Below are 20,675 nucleotides of genomic sequence, written 5' to 3' on the forward strand. Positions count from 1 at the left end.
AAAAAGAAAAAGGAAAACAAACCCCATACTCATTAGCAGTCACTCCCCATTACCTTTCCCCTTATAAACACTAACCTCCTTTGTCTCTCAGATTTGCTTATTCTGGCTGTCACGTAAACAGAACATGTGGCCTTTTGTGTCTGGCTTCTTTCACCTAGTGTAACATTTTCAGGATTTATCCATGTGGTAGCACATACCAGTTCTTTATTCCTTTTTATGGTTGAATAATACTCCATCATATTTTTTATCCATTCATAAACATTTTGTTTAACCATTCATAAGTCAATGGACATGAAATTGTTTCTACATTTTGGTTCTCATGAATAGCGTTGCTATGAACAGGGTGTACAGATGTTTTTATGTGGACATGTTTTCCATTTCCCTGGGTACATACCTAGGAATGAAGTTGCTGGGGTCATGTAACATGTTGAGGATCTGCCAGAATTTTGCCAAAGCGGTGCAGCATCTTAAATTCCCACCCACATTGTAGGAAGGCTCCATTTTCTCTGTGTGCTTGCCAACACTTGCTAATGTCTGTCTTTTGGGGTTTAAACAGCTATTATTTTTAGCCTCCTCACCCAAGCAGCTGGGGAGGATTTGGTGGTGGGGGAGACACTCTCCAATTCACCCTAAACCTAGTGCTCACGTTGGGACCAGCCGAAACGACCTCTTCTCAGCACATCCCCGCCCACGGCGGTGCTGCGTTGGGGGCGATAGTGAGGATAAGCGGGTAGGAAAGGGAAGGGAGGACTCGGCGAACTGCCGCCTGCCCCAGGCCGGGGACCCCTGGACACTCTGCCCTTTCCCGGCCGGCTCCGCCCTGAGACGTGCGCAGGGAGAGACTCCGCCCCTTCCTGGGAGCCAGCTCCGCCTAAACTCCTCCCCCAAAGGCACTCCCTTCATTTGGGGGAGGAGGCGGAGACCCCGAGGCGGGGGGGAACGCGGGTGGGAGGAGGGCCGGGGAGGCTCTGGCACAGCACCCTGGCGTCCTGCACGCTCAAGTTTGGCCCTGCCCGCCTTTTCAGGGGCTTCCATTCATTCTGGGCCAAAAGGGAACTGCAGCCCCCGCCCCCAAACTGTTGTAGCCTCGCGGACGCAGGGCTCGCGGAGGCTGTCGTGGAATGAAGGGACCACCCGGCTGAAGACAGCCCTGGGGATGAAGGGGAGAGGGAACAGAGATGACCAGTTCTGGGCCTGGGAGCTTCTCGTCCTCAGGCGAGGGTCTGGAGACGCTGAAGGAAGTTTTAGTATTTCCAGAGTGACTGTCCGGGTGCACAGAAGAAAATTCTGTGGGGTCTAGATGGAGGACCTGATAGCCCCAGTATTAGGTTAACTCTAGGTGCCCAGGGTGCCGTTCTGGGAGGCTCAGAAAGAGTCTGGGGGCCTCCACATTAAGATGTGGGCGCATAGGATGGAATTCTGGGGGCGCACATTAGGAAGAGGTCTGGGTGCGCAGTATGGCATTATGGGGTGCACAAAGCGAGGGCCTGGGTACTCCCGGGTGACTCTGGGGCCACCAGGATCTAGCGCTACGGGACCCTGGCCCAGAGCCGAGAGGCGGCTCCGGGCGGCGCCGCGGGGGACCGGGTGGGGGCCTGCGGCCAGCCAGGGGCGGAGAAGCGGGGGGTCGGGGTCCCTCCCCCTGGCGCGGGCTCAGGAATCCGCCGAGGGGCGGGCGGAGGCGCCGGGGTGGGCCGCGCCGCGGCAGGCGGGCGGGCGGGGGGCGCTTCCTGGGGCCGCGCGTCCAGGGAGCTGCGCCGTCTGCCCGTCCGTCTGCCCGCAGGCACTGCCGGAACCAGCCGAGCCGCCGGAGCCGTGGGCCGCGGGGGCGTCGCAGGCCCAAGTGAGTGGCTGTCCGTGGGGGGAAAGTGCGAGCCGAAGTCTCGGCCCAGCCGGCGTCAGCGAGGAGCAGATAGGCCCGGGCTCCTCTGCCCGCGCCACTGTGGGACGGGGCGGGGGCGGGGCGGCCCTGGGCGAGTGGGCCCCGAACCCCGGCCTGCTTGAAGAGTCGGCCTGCGTGAAGTCAGCCCTCGGCCCTGGGAGGCTCCGGGGTCCTAAGTGCGGTCCCAAGCGGGAGGCGGCTGGGGCCGGGGCTCTAAGAGTCCTGGTACAGGGAATGGGGGTGCCGTGGCAGAGGCGCCCTGACCCCTGCCCACCACCTCCCAGTCCCAGGATGCTCCCCTTCGCCTCCTGCCTCCCCGGGTCTCTACTGCTCTGGGCGCTGCTGCTGTTGCTCTTGGGGGCAGCGTCTCCCCAGGATTCGGAGGAGCCTGACAGCTACACGGTGGGGACCGTGGGGCCACTGGCCTGGGCTGGGCTTGGGGCAGGGACGCAGAGACCAGGATCCTGGGGTGGCTGCTGCTGGAGACGATCTCCCTTCCCCTGGTTGGTGGAGCAGCTGGGGCCATTGTTTGGAGCAGCCCCGGGAGGGTGGCTAGGCTCAGGGCGCTGGTCTTGGCCTGGTCAGTTGGAGGGGATAGGGGGTGAACACTGGCCACCACTGGTCCCCTTGTAGGAATGCACAGATGGCTATGAGTGGGACCCTGACAGCCAGCACTGCCGGGGTGAGTGTGCCTGGGGGACTGACCCACCCCTCAGGAACCGGGAAAGGGATTGGCAACCCCAGCTCTGAGAGCTGCCGCAGCAGGCCAATAGCCTGTCCTCTGCGCAGCTCTGCTTTGCCAAAGCCAGCTCTGGTTCTCTGGGGGCCAGCTCAGCTAGGGGTAGAGGAGCCATCCAGGCCCCTCCCTCTCAGAGAAACCCAGGACACCCCGCCCCCACCTCTGAGTAGGCAGGAGAGCAGCTGGGCACTGGAGCACCGTCTTTAACCACTCTGTGTCTCAGCTGTGTCCCATCACATCCCAAGAGGGCAGTGTCCACAGGGATGTGTAAGGAGGCAGGCATGTCACTCTTGGGCTGAGCCAAGGTCAGAGCTTCGGGAAGGGATAGATTCTCTTAGGGGCAAGAGAACAGGGGTGACTGTAGGAACAGCCACCCCACCAACAGCCCCTGGCACTCCCGGGAGGGTCCTGGGCAGGCAGCCTTAGCTTGCTGAGAGAGGGAAGGCCCTGCCTGGGTCCCATAGCTTAGGGAAGGCCAGGGCGGGCTTCTGCCTCCCACCCCCTCGACAACCAGCCCAGGAGACTGGCTGTGCACAGCAGGCCCCTCTCTACAGATGTCAACGAGTGCCTGACCATCCCCGAGGCCTGCAAGGGGGAAATGAAATGCATCAACCACTATGGGGGCTACTTGTGCCTGCCCCGCTCAGCTGCCGTCATCAACGACCTGCATGGCGAGGGACCACCACCACCAGTGCCCCCTGCTCAACACCCCAACCCCTGCCCACCAGGCTACGAGCCTGATGAGCAAGAGAGCTGTGTGGGTAAGGGTCACCCTGGCACAGAGGCTTGTAGTCCTCCTACCAAGTGTCTACCCTTAAAAACTAAGACCTTGTGTTCCTCCCTTGCTCAGAAGCCTCTTCAGGGCCACTGGGAGACCACATGGTCCCTCAGCCAGATTCTCACTTTCTGTGGGGCCTGCCACAGATGGCCCCAGCTCCTGTCCCACTGTTCTAGCCACACTGCACGAGCTCTACCTCTTAGCCTCTGCCCCCTTGCCCCTTCCCTGACCTGGCCCCGTCCCTGGGCACCACGGAGCTTGGAAGAAGGCCCTGGAATTAGCGCTCCTAGGAGTGTGGGGAGCGCCTTGTTTCTTATATTTCCCCGGCGTGGGTTCTCACAGGTTAGGGCTGCCTTTCCTGTTGGCTTCCAGGCCGGTGGGCTGTTGTTTATGCTGTTGGGAGGGTCTAATCCATGTGTTCCTGTTTTGGGGGTGCATCACCCACATGGCCCTGTGAGTGGTTCCCGACCTGTGTGTCCTCCAACATTGAGGTGCCTGTCATGTGGGGTGGTACACGGGCTCCCAGGCAGGGGCTGAGTGGTGTCACCTGCAGATGTGGACGAGTGTGCTGAGGCCCTGCACGACTGCCGCCCCAGCCAGCAATGCCACAACCTGCCTGGTTCCTACCAGTGCACCTGCCCCGACGGCTACCGCAAGATTGGGCCTGAATGTGTGGGTGAGTCCAGGGGCTGCCCGGCTAGTTTCCGCCCTGTGCCCCTGGCCTGGCTCTCACCCTGGCACCTGATCCCTATTTCAACCCAGCCTCAGGCTTCACCCCAGACCCCTGCCACCTCTGTCACCAGACATAGCACTGTATGGGTGTACACGTGAGCCCTGGCCGACCTGGTCCAGCCCAGCCCCTAGACACAGACAAGACTACGGGTGGCGAGGCCTTGAGTTCCAGCTGGCCGGGGCCCACCTGACTTCAGCCCTCTGCTCTCCTTCCCCGGCCTCCATCCCAGATATAGACGAGTGCCGCTACCGCTACTGCCAGCACCGCTGTGTGAACTTGCCTGGCTCCTTCCGCTGCCAGTGCGAGCCAGGCTTCCAGCTGGGGCCCAACAACCGCTCCTGTGTGGGTGAGGCTGGGCTGGGCCAGGCTCCTGGGTCCTGGGCAGGGTGGTGTGCGGCAGGGAGCTCCCTTCCTGAGCGGCCCAGGTAAACAGGTGACATGGGGGCCCGGGGCTGCTCCTTGGCTTCCACTCCTCCCATTTTTCCTGGCGCCCCCAGATGTGAATGAATGTGACATGGGAGCTCCGTGTGAGCAGCGCTGCTTCAACTCCTACGGGACCTTCCTGTGTCGTTGCCATCAGGGCTACGAGCTGCACCGGGATGGCTTCTCCTGCAGTGGTGAGAGCTCCGCCCCTGCCAAGTGTTCCTCCAGTGGTCCCCCTGCATCACGCTGCGCCTCCCGCCATATGGTTCTCTATTTGGTGCCCCCAGGTCCCATTCATTCTGCACCCATGTACCTCCCATATACTCCACCCCCGGCTGGTTGCAGGGCACCTGCCGCCCGCAACTCCCATCCCAGCAGGAAAGGCACAGAGGGGAGCATTTAGGCCCCCGCTGAGGCTCAGTGGGGGGACTGAGCAAGGGTGTGGGTGGCCCCTCCTTGGGAGTCAGGCTGGCCTGCATTCAAATCCTGGATTGTGATAAGTCATTCTTCTCTCTAAACCCACTTATCCCTCTGTAAAATGGATTGTCTTGAGAATTAAGTGGGGAAAATGACAACAGATAGGCTTTGTCAAGCCCCAAGCAGCAACATTTTAAAAAATGAATACCTTTATCCAGAACCTTCGCTGGGCAGGGCATTTCCCTTACATACTTGGCCTTATTTAATCCTGCCAACAGGCTTAGGAGGTAAGTATGATTTTTTCCCGTTCTCTTGTGAAATGAGGACGTTGATATCTCCTTCGAGGGTTGTTGGGAGGCTCACAAGAAAATAGTAAGTACGAGGTCCTTGAGCAAAGAGGGGTAAGTGACTCGCCCGAAGGCGCACCGCCAGGGTGAGGCAGGGCCAGGGCCCCGTCCCAACTTCTCACCCCCTGTCGCCCGGCCATGTACCCCGCTTATGTTATGCTTCCCTGCTGAGGAAGGCCCCATTGGTACCCCGGCTCAGGGCTTGGCAGCATGAGGGAGACCGGAGTAGAACACCTGGCACCCGTCTGTGCAGATCACAGTTGGCAGGAGGTGGCTCTGTGCTTGGGCTGATGGTGAGTCGCAGAAATTGGGCAAGCCATTGAAAACCAGAGCAGCCTGCACCCTCAAGTCTCAGCTAGTCTAACCAGTGGTCCCCAACCACTTTGGCACCAGGGACCCATTTCATGGAAGACAATTTTTCCAGGGACTGTGGTAGGGGAAGGGGCTGGTTTCAGGATGAGAGGTTGGCAACCCCGGGTCTAAACTACTCATTTTATTGACAGGAAAACTGAGGTTTCCAAAACTCACTCAGCAGGATTTAAAACCAAGCCTCTAGTGCTTTCATGTAGTTTCGTCTTTCAGTCCTGGGGCTGTAAGCCCTATGAGCTGGGGGTCTGGACAGACCTTTCTTTGAATTCTCTATACCCCTACTGTGCTTTGCTTGGCTGTCTCATCCCGCTCTGTCTTCCCACACTGAGCCTAGCAGGAGGCGTGGTGCTCTGCAAACGGTTGTGGGACTGAACTGAGAGGATTGCCCTTGAGCCAGAGTCTTCATCCCTCCTCTCCCTCAGATATTGATGAGTGCAGCTACTCCAGTTACCTCTGCCAGTACCGCTGTGTCAACGAGCCAGGCCGCTTCTCCTGCCACTGCCCGCAGGGCTACCAGCTGCTGGCCACGCGCCTCTGCCAAGGTACAGGTTGTACAGGGCAGGGACGTGTTGCGGATTGGTGGCCTGAGGTCCAGGTTCCATCCCCTCTCCCCTGGCACAGATATTGATGAGTGTGAATCTGGCGCACACCAGTGCTCTGAGGCCCAAACCTGCATCAACTTCTACGGGGGCTACCGCTGCGTGGACACCAACCGCTGCGTGGAGCCCTATGTCCAGGTGTCTGACAAGTGAGTGAGTACGACGCCACCCCTGCAACTACAACTCCCATTGCGCTCTGCGGCAGCTGCTGTCTGTTAGTGCTGGCAAGTGCCCCAATGGCTTTTGGGAGTTGTAGTCTTTCATGACAACCATGCGTACTGTTAGAGGAGCGGGCGGATCCTTTTGGGATCCCTAAGTTTGAGGATGGGCCAAATTTGGGGAATGGGCTAAGACCTCACTCGTGTCCCCTTTTCGGGGCCCCTAGTCGCTGTCTCTGCCCAGCCTCCAACCCTCTGTGCCGCGAGCAGCCCTCGTCCATCGTGCACCGCTATATGAGCATCACCTCGGAGCGGAGCGTGCCGGCCGATGTGTTCCAGATCCAAGCAACCTCCGTCTATCCTGGTGCCTACAATGCCTTTCAGATCCGTGCCGGAAACTCGCAGGGGGACTTCTACATTAGGGTAAGGCTTCCCCCTAACCCTACCCCTCAAATGACACATAATTCAAAATTGAATTCCAGGAAACCTTAAGTGGGATATTCGATTATGCTACCATGCCCCGCCTCTTCTCAAAGCCCCACCCCCGGGAGGCTGAATTTCTGTAGAAAGGTAGGGGTGTTCTAAATTCCCTTGGTGCAAACTGCAGGTTGTTAAATGTAATTCTCATAAGGCACTCAGACACTGGGGTTTGAGTCCCCCTGCTGGTTACTGTCTCTGTCCCCAGTATCTTCACCTTTTGAGTGAATGACAGGAGAGAGCTTCCTAGGTCACAGGCAGAGTCCAGGAAGGGCAAACAAGTGGAGGGAGGTGGGCCTTAGAGAGAGAGAGGGGCGCATTGGTGCAGCGGCCTGGAGTCAGAGATTCAGCTTTGCGGGTGGATCTGTAGGAGGGCGGGGTCCAGGTGTGAGTCAGTGAGAGGGGTGCTAGAGTGTCTGGTATCAGTTCCTGTCTTCTCCTTCTGAAATTGAAAGCTTTGAAGGGGAGTCTGCCTGTTCCAGGTCACCAAAGGCCCCACCACTCCCCAGAGTCTCACACCTGGCCCTCAATCATCCGCTGACCCTGGCTGGACAAAAAAACTAGCTGGAGAGTGTGGGAAGACCACCACTGGGAGGTTCCCGAGGGCAGGAGCCTGGGTGCAGGGGATATCAAGGGTGTCACGGAGCCAGAGGACAGCCTGGGGTCACAGCCTGGCCAGGGCTCCCTACTTCACAGCCAACTGGTTGTGGGTGCAAAACAGAGGACAGGGAGGTGATGCTGGGGGAGGGCCCTGGCACTCCAGTTGACGCAGTCTCCATGTCCCCCCGCCCACTGTGCTCTGCAGCAAATCAACAATGTCAGCGCCATGCTGGTCCTCGCCCGGCCCGTGACAGGCCCCCGGGAGTATGTGCTGGACCTCGAGATGGTAACCATGAACTCCCTCATGAGCTACAGGGCCAGCTCTGTACTGAGACTCACCGTCTTCGTGGGGGCCTACACCTTCTGATGAGTGGGGCGAGCTCTCAGGGAGGGGGAGGTCCCTGTAGCCAAGGAGCCTGGGGTTCAGGGATGACCATGTTCTGCTAAAAGGGAGGATGCTATTGTGAAGGATAGAGAGAGAAAGGCAATAAAGGGAGAACGAAGGAGTCCTGGTGGCTGAGGTGGGTGGGTAACACTGTAGTGAACCCCAGACTGGGGAAGGGGCCAGGCTCGTGGGAGGCAGGCCAAGTCCACCTACAGCAGGGTTGGCTCAGGCTGAGGGGACCCCACGGACAGAAGTTGGGAGCTGCGTTCCCAAGGCTGAGATTGGTCTACCATGGGCATCAGAACCACCGAGAAGGGCAGTAAGGAGGCTGCAGACTCCAAGCCCCAGCAGAAACCTGGGCTTGGCTGGGAACAGCTCTAGACAGTACCAGGAGGCCCTGGGTTCCAATCCTACCTTGGCCTCAAACTATCAACTTGGACAAACCCTAGTAGCTCCCTGGGACTCCGCTTTCCAACCCATAAAATGAGGCAATTGGACTGTCAGTGCTTTTTAAACTTTTTTTTCCCAAGCCACAGAACCGCTTATCTGAGGAAATTTTATTTGACTCGGGACGCTCTGATGATATAAACTATATTGAAAGTTGCAGCACCTCACCGGCTCCACCTCCCTGCCAGTATCAGTGTTCTACCAGGAAACCCCAGCGTCCTGGGGGGCTCAGTTTAAAATCCACCTGGACATTTTACAAGGCCATTTCCTCTATAACACACGAGGCTGCAAACAATTAGATTTTTATTGTAGCCCAAAAGATTCTGGTTAAAAGGCTGGCTAGCCTGGAAAGATGCGGGCTGGGTCCGTCTGGTGGTCTAGCTCAGGTCAGGGGGCTGGAGCTGCAGTAGAGCTGGGACAAGGTCCTGCTCAGAGCGGGCCCAAGGTTCCTGCGTGGAGACAGAGGCTAACGAGGGTCAGGCCCTGGGCCACAGCAGCTCGGCCCTAGCCGCGCCCCCCGGGTTTTGCCCCTTGCCGCACCTCTGCAGTCTCCCACACTTGATGGTGCTCAGCATCATCTCCTGTTCCTTGGGGGTGGCACAGGCATCATAGGCGGCCAGAAGGCTGGGGATGGGGTGGGGCGTTTGAGTTTCTAAGGCCTGACGATGGCTGCCTGCTGCCCCATCTGAGCAGCTTGGGCCAAAGTCATGAGAGGTAGGCACAAAGGGGTCAGCACTGGTTAAAGGAGTCAGAGCCACTGTCGTACTTCCTGAGCCTGGCATTCAAGGTCCTGCTCTATCCCGCTTGCCCTCCCTCCCTCCTCTTGCAAATGCCCTTCAAGTTCTTGGCTCAGTCTTCATGGCCCAACACCTTCCTCAAGGATGCCTTCTCTGCTGCACCAGGTGGAATGTTCCCCTCCAGGGGGCTCGCCCAACACCTGAGATACTGGCGGGTTCTGGCTGCCACTGTCTTCCTCACCACCCAACCTCCATGAACCGCCCGAGGTTCACCTCTGGGCCTGTACAGCCCTCACAGAACCAGACCCTCCACAAAAGCACTCGTTGGGCTGAATACCCCCCATGGAGGGCAGGGGCAAGGGGCGGGGGGGGGGGGGAGGAGGGCGGGCGGCCTACCTGGCGGGGGTGCTGTACCGATCCACCAGGGCTGCTGCTTTCTCCCCGCTCACTCCCCGGACCTGCATCAGCTGCCGGGCAAACACCTCCCTCACGGACTGGGCCTGGGGTTGGGGGGCGCTGTGTAAGGGGGGGTCTGGGCCCACATGACGTTAAGGGGATACAGGCAGGGCGGTACCTTGTTCTTCATGGCTCCCGTGTTGAAGTCGCCGAAGGTGAGGAGTGAGCAGAGAGGATTTGGGGAGGGCCCAGCCCCTGCTTCGGGATGCGCTGGGGTTCCCCAGGGGCGACTGCGTAGGGTGTGGCCCTGAGAGGAAAGGGGACTGAGGCCAGGCCAGAGCTTTGGGGGAAACCGCCCCCCCCAGCCAGTCCTTGTCAAATCCTAGGACCCAGTGGGCCAGCCTGAAAAATAGGGATGGCACTCACCTCGCCTTCCTTAAGGGAGCCCAGAGCCCAGGGAAGGTACCAGCGCCAGTCATGTGCGCCCGCTCACCTGGTAGAGTCTCTCCAGGCCCCGCGTCAGGAGAGCCAGGTAGGCAGCTGACTCCTTAATGTCCGCTGTACGCTTCACAAAGAACCCATCGATGACCTGGGCAACAGGACCCACAGAGGGAGGTGGCTCCTGGCTCCTGGCTCCTGGCAGGCTATGGGGCCCCTGCCAGCCTGGCCCCGCCCTCCCAGCTCACCTGAGTGTTGGTGACGGCCTGCAGCAGCGTGCTCTCGGGAAGACTGAGGTTGTGCGCTGAGCCATGCTCCTCCACCAGGTACACTAGGCGCCCCAGGCCACAGCGCTTTAGTCGGAACTGGGGACACAGGAGGGAGGAGGGTCAGGGCCATCTGTCAGGTCACAACATCTGCCTGGGACCCTGGCCAATTCACCTCGTCCTCTCTAGTGTTTCTCTCTGTCTCTGAGGGGCCTCCACGCCTTTGTTCGTGCTGTCACTCTTGCATGGAGAGCCCACCTACCATCTTTAATGACACCATCCTTCAAGCCCATCCGGAATCCGACTATGGGGTCGGCCAAGTAGCCAGTCCTGAGAAATAGCTGTTCCTGACCAGCTGGACCCTTGGGTCTTGCTTATGCCAGACGGCAGGGGCTGGACCCTCCAGGGGTCTTTAATGTGCTCCTGAGCCCAGAGAGACACCCCCTGCTCCCGCTGTGCCCTGGAGGGGCCCGAGAGAGTCTGATCTCAGGGCTGCCCTGGAGCAGCTCAGGTGGGGTATGGCTGGCGTTCTGGGAGCTGTGCCTCGAGGCTACCCAGAAGCGGCCTTCTTGCCGAGAAGGAGGCTCTAGAGCACTCAGGAATTAGGGGGTTCAGTGAGGCTGGTAAAGGAACCTTCTGCTCCCGGAAGCGGCCATCAATGATGCTGCTACAGAGGTCATCCAGCCGCTTGCGCTCTACAATGTGGTCCAGGACTAGTTCCCCAGGTCTTGCTGCCGAGAGGAAAAGAAGGTTACCATTGGCTCATATCCCCCCGCCCACCAGGTGGGCCTTTGACACCCACCTTATGGTCCATACCCCTTACCTGGGTCTCTGGGCTTGGTCTCCTGTGCCACCCACACAAAGTCCCCGACATGCAGTTTGCGCACTGTGTGGGTCACGTGCAGCCGCTGCAGCTGACTGAGCAGCACTGTCCTGTGCCCCGCCCTGCAATTGCAAGGTGGGAGGCCTAGGTCAGGGCAGGCCAGTGACACCCACCCCCCACCCCCGGCATCCTCCCCCTCACTTCCCTCCACCTCACTCACCCCTTGGCCTCACCAACGTCCACACACAACAGCACCCTGTACTCTCCAGGCCTCAGCTCTAGTGGTGGCCGCTGGACACTGCCCTCGCTGGCGCCACTACAGGGAAGGGGGCGTTGGCGAGTGAGGACAGAACCTCAGTGCCAGGGCAGTTTCCCTCCAGACCCAGGGGAAGCGGGGCAGCCGGAGCTCGTTGGCGAGTGAGGACAGAACCTCAGTGCCAGGGCAGTTTCCCTCCAGACCCAGGGGAAGCGGGGCAGCCGGAGCTCAGCTGTAGGTGATGGAGACGGGTGGGGTGTTGGCCTCATTTCTGGGACTCCTTCTGCTCCCCCCTTTCCTCACAGCTCAGTTGAGGCTGATCCTGGCACTTCTGGCTCCTCCCCAGGGGACTCCTCTGGCCCGATGCCCACATTCAGGGAGCCCAGGCCCTCTGACTCTGCCAACTTCTGGGCCAGCTCCAGACCCTCCGGAGTCAGAGAGTACCTGGTAGTTGGAGGAGACAAACACAGAACACACATTTCTCTTCTTCATTCATATCTGGCAGGCTCCCCTGCCTGCCCCCAGCTAGCTTGGTGACCCGGCACAAATTAAGTCCAGCGGCTTCTACTCTCAATGCCCTGGGCTGTGTTCTTGCCCTGCAGATCAGCTTTCTCTGGACCTGCCCGGGCCCATTTCTCAGGTGTGCAGTAAGTACGTCTCAGACAAACCTCCTTCCCCCCAATTTTACTCATACTGTTCCTCTCTCCCTGGAATGCCTCTCCTGCATCTCTGCCCTCTGAATTCTAAGACATGTCAAATACCAGGTCCTTAGCAAAGCCTTCCTGCTCCTCCAGTAATCTGTGGCCCCTCCCCTTCCCGCTCACTGCTTGGTCTCTCAGACCCTCCAGTACTCCCAGCGCGGGCTTCTGCGGGTAAGGCCTCCCTTCCCCAACTTCAACGTTATGAAGCCTGCGAATTGCTGGGTGACTGCAGGCCCCACTCAGAACATCAGGCATGGTCCCCCTCCCTGCCGCTTGCAATCCCTTGTGGTTGGTCCCACCTGGCTGGCTGGTGTGTCCTGAGGACCAGGTTCCTGTGGAGGAGAGAGCGGAGGGCTGGCCAGGGTCGTGCATTCCCAGGGTTCACCTGTTCACAGCAGAGAAGACCCTTAGCGTGTCCAGCTCACTCGCTGTGCCCCACACCACTGCTTGCTCCCAAGAAGGGCTGTCTCTCACAAGCTCAGGGTCATATCCAGAGCCGCTCGGCCCCCTCCTTCCCCGCCTCAGTGCTTACCCCAGGAGCCTCCTGCGCACATCTCTGCAGCAGCTGCTCCTTGGTTAGGAAGCTGTGGCCACTGGGACTCTGTAACCAAGGCAGGTTCAGTGGTGCCTGGGTCAGCCTCCGCCAGGAGCCTCACACCCCACTGCCTCAGTTCCCGACTGCGGGTGTAGCCAGGCACTCACCCGGTGTTCCCTGTAGAGCAGCAGCAGTACCGCCCGTGCTCCCGAGTGCCGAGCTGGCCAATAGCTGCCAGAGCCTCCCACTTTAGGCTGGGTTGGAACCTAAAAGGTACAGAGGAGTTTTGAACGTAAAAACCAGAGAGCCATGCATTGTAGACTGAATCCCTGGCACGGCTGAGGTGCAGGTGCTATTTCAGCAGGCTGCATGGCCCTGGATAAGTCACTCAGCTGTCTTTCAGTTTCCAAATCTGCAAAATAGGCCAGATGATGGGATGATCTGCAAAGCTGGTCTGAATTTGGCGGAGAGCTGTGGGGAGGTGGTGTAATTGGCGTGGCCCAGCCTCAGTTCTACCACCTGCTGCAGGCCAAGGGTGGTAAGACACCAAACCCAGTAAGAGCAACCCCCACAGTTTCCTGGGCTTGGCCCCCTAAATAGATTGATTATAGAGTTCTTCCAAATGACTACTAGCAATCAACATACCCATCTACAGATAGAAAATATAAGTATCAGGAATAATCCCTTTGCCCAAGGCTGGGCACCACTGGTAGGGCGCCATCTGGACCCAAGCCTGCTAAATCCCCCAGGCCACGAAGTCTTACTCCTGGTACTCCCACTTTTCGTTTCCCCTTCGTCACTGGCATGGAAGAGTCCTGGACTTCGGCAGGTGGCCCTTCCGGGGCTGGATTGTTTGCTCCAGATGAACCCGGGGCATGATCACCTGCGAGAGCAGAAGAGTCAACTGAGGACCTCAGCGAATCCAGCAGGCGAGAGGGTCTGGGGCGCTGCCAGCTCGTGTGGTAGCTGAGAGGCGAGGCTCTGAGAGAGCCAGCCGTTAACCCAAGGTCAAAGAGCAACTTGGAGGAGTGGGGAGTTAAGGTACCCTAGGTGGTTACGGAGACTACACCTGAGGGAGGCTCAGGGAATCACCGACCCCCGCCCCTAGAGCTCACCGCCGCATGATCGATGCTGCTGCAGCTTCTGGTCCAGCATCCGGCAGATCCCGTCGCCGAAATGCCTTAGGATCTTAGCTTCTTTGCCACTGCGCAGGGGCAGTGGGTAGCGCCGGAGTGAGCGCAGCGCCTGGCGCGAGTAGAGGGTGCGGTACCGGGTCAAGGTGGGCCTGGTCGTCGGGCTCTGCCAGCACCAGCCCCCATCAAGCCGGGCCGGAACCCACCTTTTGAAATACAAATTGTGTGCGGCGCCCCCTGCTGGCTGCCTCGTCTCGCCACTCGGTCAGCCAACGTACAAAGAGCGGGTTGGGGCAAATCGGCAGCGGGCGTTTCCGACCTAAGCGGACCGGCGCCGCCATGAGCCCCAGGACTGGTCTTTTGGCGCCTCGCACCGGTGGGACTGGGACGCCGCCAGTTCTGGACAAAGGATTCGAACACCTAGCTCAGAAGGCTGAGGGCGGGAGCTCTCCAATCACGTGGTGCGATGAGGGGCACTAAATAGCTGATAGCTTCCTGCTGCCATCCCCGTTCCTGCTCTACTCTAAACAGGGTACTGTCTCTATGGTCTTTCTCCCCACCCCCGCCCATCCGTCTCAGTCTTCTGGACGCGCCCCACCGAGGCCCCCGGAGCCTTGACCCGCCCCTTCCTTTTGCGGCAGGTTCTAGAGCGGTCTTCTTTGCGCAAGCGAGAGAAAGGAGGACAGCGCTGCCTGTGGCTGGGAGGTCTGGCTCGGGCGGTGCTGAAGCAAGTAATCTGAAGCTGTCAGTTTCAGCCTCACCCTAGCACAGCAGGCTGAGAGAGACTGCACTCGTGAAAAGCCGGAGAGGTTGGTGGGGGGACACAAACAGGTGCAGATGTATTTGCAGGAGAGAGATCTAGGAGGGTGTACAGGGGATAAGGACACAAACGTAACGCAGGAGGAGCTGAAGGACCCTCGGAAGAAATGTTCCTGAGCTGAGCGGGGGTGGAGAAAACCAAACAGGACAGTGCGGGAGGGGTGCACAGTCGGGGACGTGCAGGAGAGGCCAAAGGACGGGGGGAGGGTGAAAAAATAGGAGAGGAAAAAGTAGCAGTGTGGTCAGGTGACTGAGAGCGGCAGGTAGTTAGATTTGGAGGAGCAGGCTCGGGGTAAGCAGCCCGGACAGCACTTCGACGTTTTACGGACTCATTGGAAGTGAGGGACCCTCAGGAAGATTTAACATGAAATCTATGCAAGGAGATCCCAGGTTGAGGGACACGTACTGAAGGGTTGGGCACAAGAGTCTCGGCCAGGGAGGTAAAGAAACCCCCAGAAATTAAAACGGAAGTCGCGAGGTGCCGTCGGGGTCTGCAGCTCCCTCAGACTGACTCCGCCCACTCCCCCCGCCTACACATAATTCCCGCCTCCCTCCCTTCGCTGCCTTATAAGGAGCCTCCAGCCAGCGTTAGGGTTGGTCCCGCCCACTTTAGTCTCTTGTCCTAATAAGGACATCTAGGGCATCCCGCGGCTAGAGGCGGGCGGGAGCGCGTCTCCAGGGTGACTGCGATATTCCCCCACCCCCCTACTCGTTGCTCTTGGAAACTCTAAGGCTCAAAAAAAGTGGAGCCAGCCTCTTTTGGCAGGGTCGCTAGCGCGATGCGGGGGTCGAGCTGTCACCTTCACTTGAAGCTCCCCGTAGCTCGGTTGCGGCGTAATCTTCCCGACTACAATCCCCGGCATGCTCTGCGAGGTATCCCACCCCCGGTAGCTCCCCTCATCATGAAAACCAGGCTTCCAGCTTCTTCTTTTACACCCTTTATTCCACTTATGGGAACAACGGCCCTAGTTTCCTTGTTTGAGACCCTGTTTTCTCTCCCTGCACAGTGTGAGGTCATGGTCATTGTTCCAGTCCAACAAAATCTTCCAGAGCCCCCCAGCCCAGTTCCTTTTCGTGCAGCTTGTGTTCCCAGCGAGCTTGTCTCAATTTTTGTGGGTGTTACATTAACCATATTCCTGGTTTTCAACTCGAGAACGAGATTCGAGCCCGATTTAATGTCTATTTCTTTTCGCTGTCTAGTTAAAAAGCACATAATCCTTGAATTGAATGCACAAACTCCTGACCTTCTTCCTTTATTGCCTCGTGAACTTGCCAAATATTTAAAACAAGAACAAAGCTCTATTTTCAAAGATTACATTGTAGCATTTCCCTTTTTTTTTTTTGTCTTGTTTTATTGAACTTGCATATGGCCTCTTAGGAGACAAGCGTGGCTTTGCATGTGGAGGGTGCTCAATGAATCTTTATGAGATGGAAGGCGCCTTACACTTCCGATCCTCCTTGCTCGAGGGCTGGATTCCAGACCAATGAACAGTTGCTTCAATTCAGAAAAGAAAATACTAATTTACTCAAAATTTTCAGACCAAGGGACCCAGAAACGCCAAAATGGATCTTAGAAAACACCACTTCGCAACGGGGTAAAGAGCTGCAAAGTCTGGGCTCTTTTTCGGGTCTATTACCCATAGCCAAGCACCAAGGCCTTTCGGAGCCAGAGCGTTTCCTGGGAAACTCGACCAATGGTCTCACGCTCCGTGCAATAACCCCGCCTCTCCCAAACTACACTTCCCAGTATGCAATGTGGCCGGTTGACGAAAAAGGCTGTAACCCAGCGAGCTGTAAGGCGGCGCAGTACCCTCGGACTTCATTACCCGTCGACCCGCGGGAGGAGCGCCGGAAGCCCGCCCCGCCCCTCATTGTGCGGCTCATACTAAACGGAAGGGGCCGGGAGAGGCCGCGTTCAGTCGGATCCCGGCAGCAGCTGCAGCGGCTCTTGTCTTCTCAGGCTCTTCTCGCTGTCTCCTTTTCGCTTCCGGAAACATGGTGAGCTCCAGGCCACGATGCCCGAGGGGAGGCGGCTGCGAGTCAGTCGCCTGCGCTCGCGGGAGGGAAAAGGGTAGCGACGTCGACACCCCCTCCCCCAGCGCCCGGAGCTGGATAAGGGTCTCGTGCTGAGGGGCGGTCGGCACTGGGACGCGCGTGCGCGCCCGCGGGCGCCGGGGAGGGCCGGTTTGAACGTCGCTCGCGCGCCCCCTGGGCTTTCTTCCCCTCCCCCACCCCGCTGGTGCGCCCGCGCGACACCGGCCGTGGGGGAGGGGTCCGGGGCACGCGCGCGCCCGCCTCTCGCAGAGTAACCAATGTCGCGCGCCACAGTTGGGCTGAGTGAGTCGGTTCCCGGGAACGCGCGCTCGGTGGGAGCTGGCGGTATCCTTACTCGGCCCGGGGGCGGCAAAGGAAAAGCGCGCGAGCGGTCTTGGCACGCGCGCCCCACCCAAGGGCTGTTCCTGTCTCCGCGTCACCCTCCCTCGGCAGGCGGGTCTGTCTCGAGAGCAGGTGGTAGGGATGCCTGCGCCCAGGAGGGGCGGAGGCGGCGGGGTCCGGGCGCGGGAACCTGGAATCGGGGGCTTGCACCTCGCGACATACAGCGAACACCGCAGAGGCCACGGCCCTGCTTCGGAAGCGAGTGAGCCCATAAAGTGAGTTGTGCTCTCTGTATACTCGGCAAAGGCTGGAACGGCGCTGTGGATCGGCGCGTGCGCACACATTCAGGCCTGGTCGCTCGGCCCAAAGGCCTAGCTGAGCGGGGCCTTCGGCTTTCCCGGATGGGGCCTGAGGGTGGAGCCGCGTTTAGGGAAGTGACCCAGGCGGGCACCGCCCGGAAACCACCCCGCCCCCTGTGTTCGGTCCGAGGGCTGCGAGTACGGAAGGTCGTGTACTGTGCCCAGGCTCCGGCCCGCGGCCCAAGGGGCTGATGTGCCGGCCGGTAAAGGGCATTCCTTGGGGGAGAGGCCTTGGAGATGCTGCTGCCTCTGGGTAGGGGTTTGTCCGGGAAAGGAGGCCGATCCGAGCTGATCCTCTTTCCCCGCCTACTCCGGAAGCGGCTGAGTCACGTGGCTGGCTTCCTCTGCAGTTCCGGGAGGGGGGGCGAGACAGATTTCACTGTGGACAGTAGCTGCATTTCCGGGTGTCCCCCAACCCGACCCGTAATAGGGTAAAAGTTTAGAAGGTACTCAAGGGCCTTGGGCAGTTGACTTTGGCCTGTTTATTTCTATTAGCGATTTCTGGGGCCTATATTTATTCCAGATAACAGGGAGTTGTCGGGTAGGGCCATAATTAGAGGTTGTAATTTTTGTCTTGGTTGAGGAAGACCCCAGCAGAGAAGAGAATAACTTGTGTAATAACTGCATTGAGCAGTTCTGATGAACTTACTAGAACTGTTAAACATTTCTGGTGTCCCATTAAGCATTGTGTGGGGTCCTGGTTCTTTTTACAAGAGATGATTGATGTGGGTGTCTGTGTCCCCCTTCCCCTGTCTGAAGTTCTGAGTCAGTGAATGTTTAGCCAAAAGCTGAGATTGAGTACTGTGAGTAGGAACGAGTTAGTAGCCTGTGCAGTCTCTTAATTCCGAGCTTGCATCGCAGCCAGGGCTGTGCTCCTCACAGGTCTTTCATTTTGAGCCTGGACGATGTCACGGTGAGGAGGGACGATGTTGAATTAGGTGATCAGAGGTCTATTCCATGGCTGCCGTTCTGGAGTTATGTCCCATCTGGTTCATTGACAGTGACTTGGATGGGAAAATAGGGTCACTTATTTTGGGAAGAGGATTAATGACCTTTTTGGGGCTGAGGTCTATACTATTTTGGCATCCAGACAGAACTTATAAGCAAGCAAAGGAGGGACTTCAGGTGGCGTCCAGAAACCTTTTCTTTATGAGGTTTATTTGGCTTGTCCCCCAGGCCTCTGGTGTGGCTGTCTCTGATGGAGTCATCAAAGTGTTCAATGACATGAAGGTGCGTAAGTCCTCCACACCAGAGGAGGTGAAGAAGCGCAAGAAGGCGGTGCTCTTCTGCCTGAGTGAAGACAAGAAGAACATCATTCTGGAGGAGGGCAAGGAGATCCTGGTAGGTGACGTGGGCCAGACTGTAGACGACCCCTATGCCACCTTTGTCAAGATGCTGCCGGACAAAGACTGCCGCTACGCCCTCTATGATGCAACCTACGAGACCAAGGAGAGCAAGAAGGAGGACCTGGTGTTTATCTTCTGGTGAGCTCCTTATGCAGTCACTTGTCCTAGCTCTGCCCCACCCCTTTCTCAGGATGGGAACTCTGTGGCTCCTAATTAACCAGAAGGGGGGGGCACTGTAACAGAACACTTGTCAATGAGGAACTTGATAAAAGCTCACATGCTGGGGGCCAGCTCAAATGTTTCTCCAAGTCATCCATAGCTTGAGGACACTTCTTAGGCTTGGAGGAGGCTTTGCTTCAAGTTCTCTATTTCCTTCCAGGGCTCCTGAGTCTGCACCCCTTAAGAGCAAAATGATCTATGCCAGCTCCAAGGATGCCATCAAGAAGAAGCTGACAGGTAAGGGCCAGTAATTGTGCCACATGCACTTCTGCTCAGGCCTTGGCTGCAGGGTGGGGTGACTGGCATGGCAGAGGAGGTTCCTTGGAAGGTAACCATGTCCCTTTCTTCTGTTCTGATTGGCTTCTTCCCAGCCATAAACGCAGTGCCCTCAACCACCACCCCAGTACTTCCTGTTCACAGATACTCCCCCTTCTTCCCCACAGGGATCAAGCATGAATTACAAGCAAACTGCTACGAGGAGGTCAAGGACCGCTGCACTCTGGCAGAGAAGCTGGGGGGCAGTGCTGTCATCTCCCTGGAGGGCAAGCCTTTGTGAGCCCCCTCCAGCCCCCTGCCTGGAGCATCTGGCAGCCCAAGACCTGCCTGTGGGGGTTGCAGGCTGCCCCCTTCCTGCCAGACCGGAGGGGCTGGGGGGATCCCAGCAGGGGGAGGGCAATCCCTTCACCCAGTTGCCAAACAGCCCCCCACCCCCTGGACCTTCCTCCCCCCCTTCACCCCTGACGGTTCTGGCCTTCCCAAACGCTTTTGATCTTCTGATTTCTCTTGGGTTGAAGCAGACCAAGTTCCCCCCCAGGCACCCCAGTTTGGGAGGGGCCTGTATTTTTTTTAACGACACCCCAACTCCCCACCTGTTCCTCCCCTTTCCCATGCTGCCAACTTCTAACCGCAATAGTGACTCTGTGCTTGTCTGTTTAGTTCTGTGTATAAATGGAATGTTGTGGAGATGACCCCCCCTTGCCACCTGGTTCTCCTCCCCTTTTCCACCTGGTCGTGGCCACTCACAGAAGCGGGACCAGTAAGGGACCTTCAATTAAAAAAGAAAAAACAATAATAAAAAGTCTCACTTAATAAGATGTTTGTGTCAGGATTGGGGCCCAGGGTACCTTGTGGGGGAATGAAGTGTCTCCTCTCTCTGTTACCCCCATACCCTTATCTGGCCCCAGTGAGGGGCCAAGACTCCCTTCTGACAGTTGCCACTTACTCTACAGGTGGTGCCACAGTTGGCACTAGTCTGGCTACTTAGGAGGTAGTTGGGGTGTATCTGCAGGGGTCCCCCCTAACAGAAGGGGTTTAGTGCCTGAATTGCTTGCTTCTGTAGCCTTGACACTGGTGGGCAACAGGGCAGTGAGGCCCCTTCTTATTGATACCCTGCCCCTTCCTGGATGGGGGCTGTGAGATTGCAAGCCGCAGCTTATCTCTTGAGCGACTTTCTCTACCTTCAAGGTTCTTTATTGGTTTTTACTTTCTTGCCGGGGTGGCTGACTCATTTATGAGGGCTGGGTTCGGTGGCTGCTGTGAGTCAGGAGCCAAGGTGAGCCTTTGGCCTGCCACAGTGTGGCTGTAGCCGAGGGTGCGGCTAGCTGGGTGGAGCCCAGGACTTCAGACCCAGGTGTCTTGGGTTCCACCGTCCTCTGTTTAACCAAGGAGGTGTTGGCTAGAGCCTCAAGCCCTTTGCCAGCACTGCAGCAGGCTCTCTCCAGCCTGTACTTTGGGCTTTAACCTGCCCAGCACGTAAAGGTATCCCAGAAGTCGGGCCCCCACCCTCAATCCCAATCAACTGAGGTGGAAGAGCCTCAAGTTAGAGCTGGTTGCTTAGTGCCTTGGAGCTTGCCAGTATCTAGCAGGCAGGAAAGGGTAGTTCCATTTTACTAGGAAATGGGTACGGAGAACCTGGGA

General features: G+C 58.1%; 3 protein-coding genes across 4 annotated transcripts; 2 read left to right on the top strand and 1 right to left on the bottom strand.

The window, feature by feature from the left end:
* Positions 1–1,689: 1,689 nt before the first annotated feature.
* Positions 1,690–8,521, top strand: EFEMP2 (EGF containing fibulin extracellular matrix protein 2). The gene is made up of 11 exons (XM_054570599.1): positions 1,690–1,843; positions 2,167–2,284; positions 2,516–2,564; positions 3,176–3,382; positions 3,953–4,075; positions 4,362–4,478; positions 4,630–4,749; positions 6,111–6,230; positions 6,310–6,436; positions 6,673–6,868; positions 7,728–8,521. Exons 2-11 carry the CDS (start codon positions 2,174–2,176, stop codon positions 7,887–7,889), a joined length of 1,332 nt encoding a protein of 443 aa, XP_054426574.1. The 5' UTR covers positions 1,690–1,843; positions 2,167–2,173; the 3' UTR covers positions 7,890–8,521.
* A 136-nt stretch (positions 8,522–8,657) lies between these two features.
* Positions 8,658–14,206, bottom strand: MUS81 (MUS81 structure-specific endonuclease subunit). 2 transcript variants are annotated; one of them, XM_054570601.1, is made up of 16 exons: positions 13,846–14,206; positions 13,622–13,751; positions 13,271–13,389; positions 12,674–12,772; positions 12,504–12,572; positions 12,271–12,356; positions 11,574–11,714; positions 11,235–11,330; positions 11,015–11,136; positions 10,825–10,922; positions 10,174–10,290; positions 9,981–10,076; positions 9,666–9,794; positions 9,488–9,558; positions 8,895–8,978; positions 8,658–8,803 (listed from the first exon to the last, which is right to left on the bottom strand). In XM_054570601.1, exons 1-16 carry the CDS (start codon positions 13,978–13,980, stop codon positions 8,737–8,739), a joined length of 1,659 nt encoding a protein of 552 aa, XP_054426576.1. In that variant the 5' UTR covers positions 13,981–14,206; the 3' UTR covers positions 8,658–8,736. The 2 variants fall into 2 exon arrangements, with proteins under 2 accessions (XP_054426576.1, XP_054426575.1); XM_054570600.1 differs by having other exon boundaries at positions 9,488–9,591.
* Positions 14,207–16,311: 2,105 nt separating this feature from the next.
* CFL1 (cofilin 1) lies at positions 16,312–19,836 on the top strand. Its single transcript, XM_054570602.1, has 4 exons — positions 16,312–16,456; positions 18,370–18,677; positions 18,919–18,995; positions 19,202–19,836. The coding sequence occupies exons 1-4, from the start codon at positions 16,454–16,456 to the stop codon at positions 19,312–19,314; spliced, it is 501 nt and encodes a 166-aa protein (XP_054426577.1). The 5' UTR covers positions 16,312–16,453; the 3' UTR covers positions 19,315–19,836.
* Positions 19,837–20,675: the final 839 nt, after the last annotated feature.

This window comes from Pteronotus mesoamericanus, unplaced genomic scaffold (assembly GCF_021234165.1).
Source record: "Pteronotus mesoamericanus isolate MK-2021 breed Mesoamerican mustached bat unplaced genomic scaffold, CSHL_Meso_final contig_214, whole genome shotgun sequence".
NCBI classification, from domain to species: domain Eukaryota; kingdom Metazoa; phylum Chordata; class Mammalia; order Chiroptera; family Mormoopidae; genus Pteronotus; species Pteronotus mesoamericanus.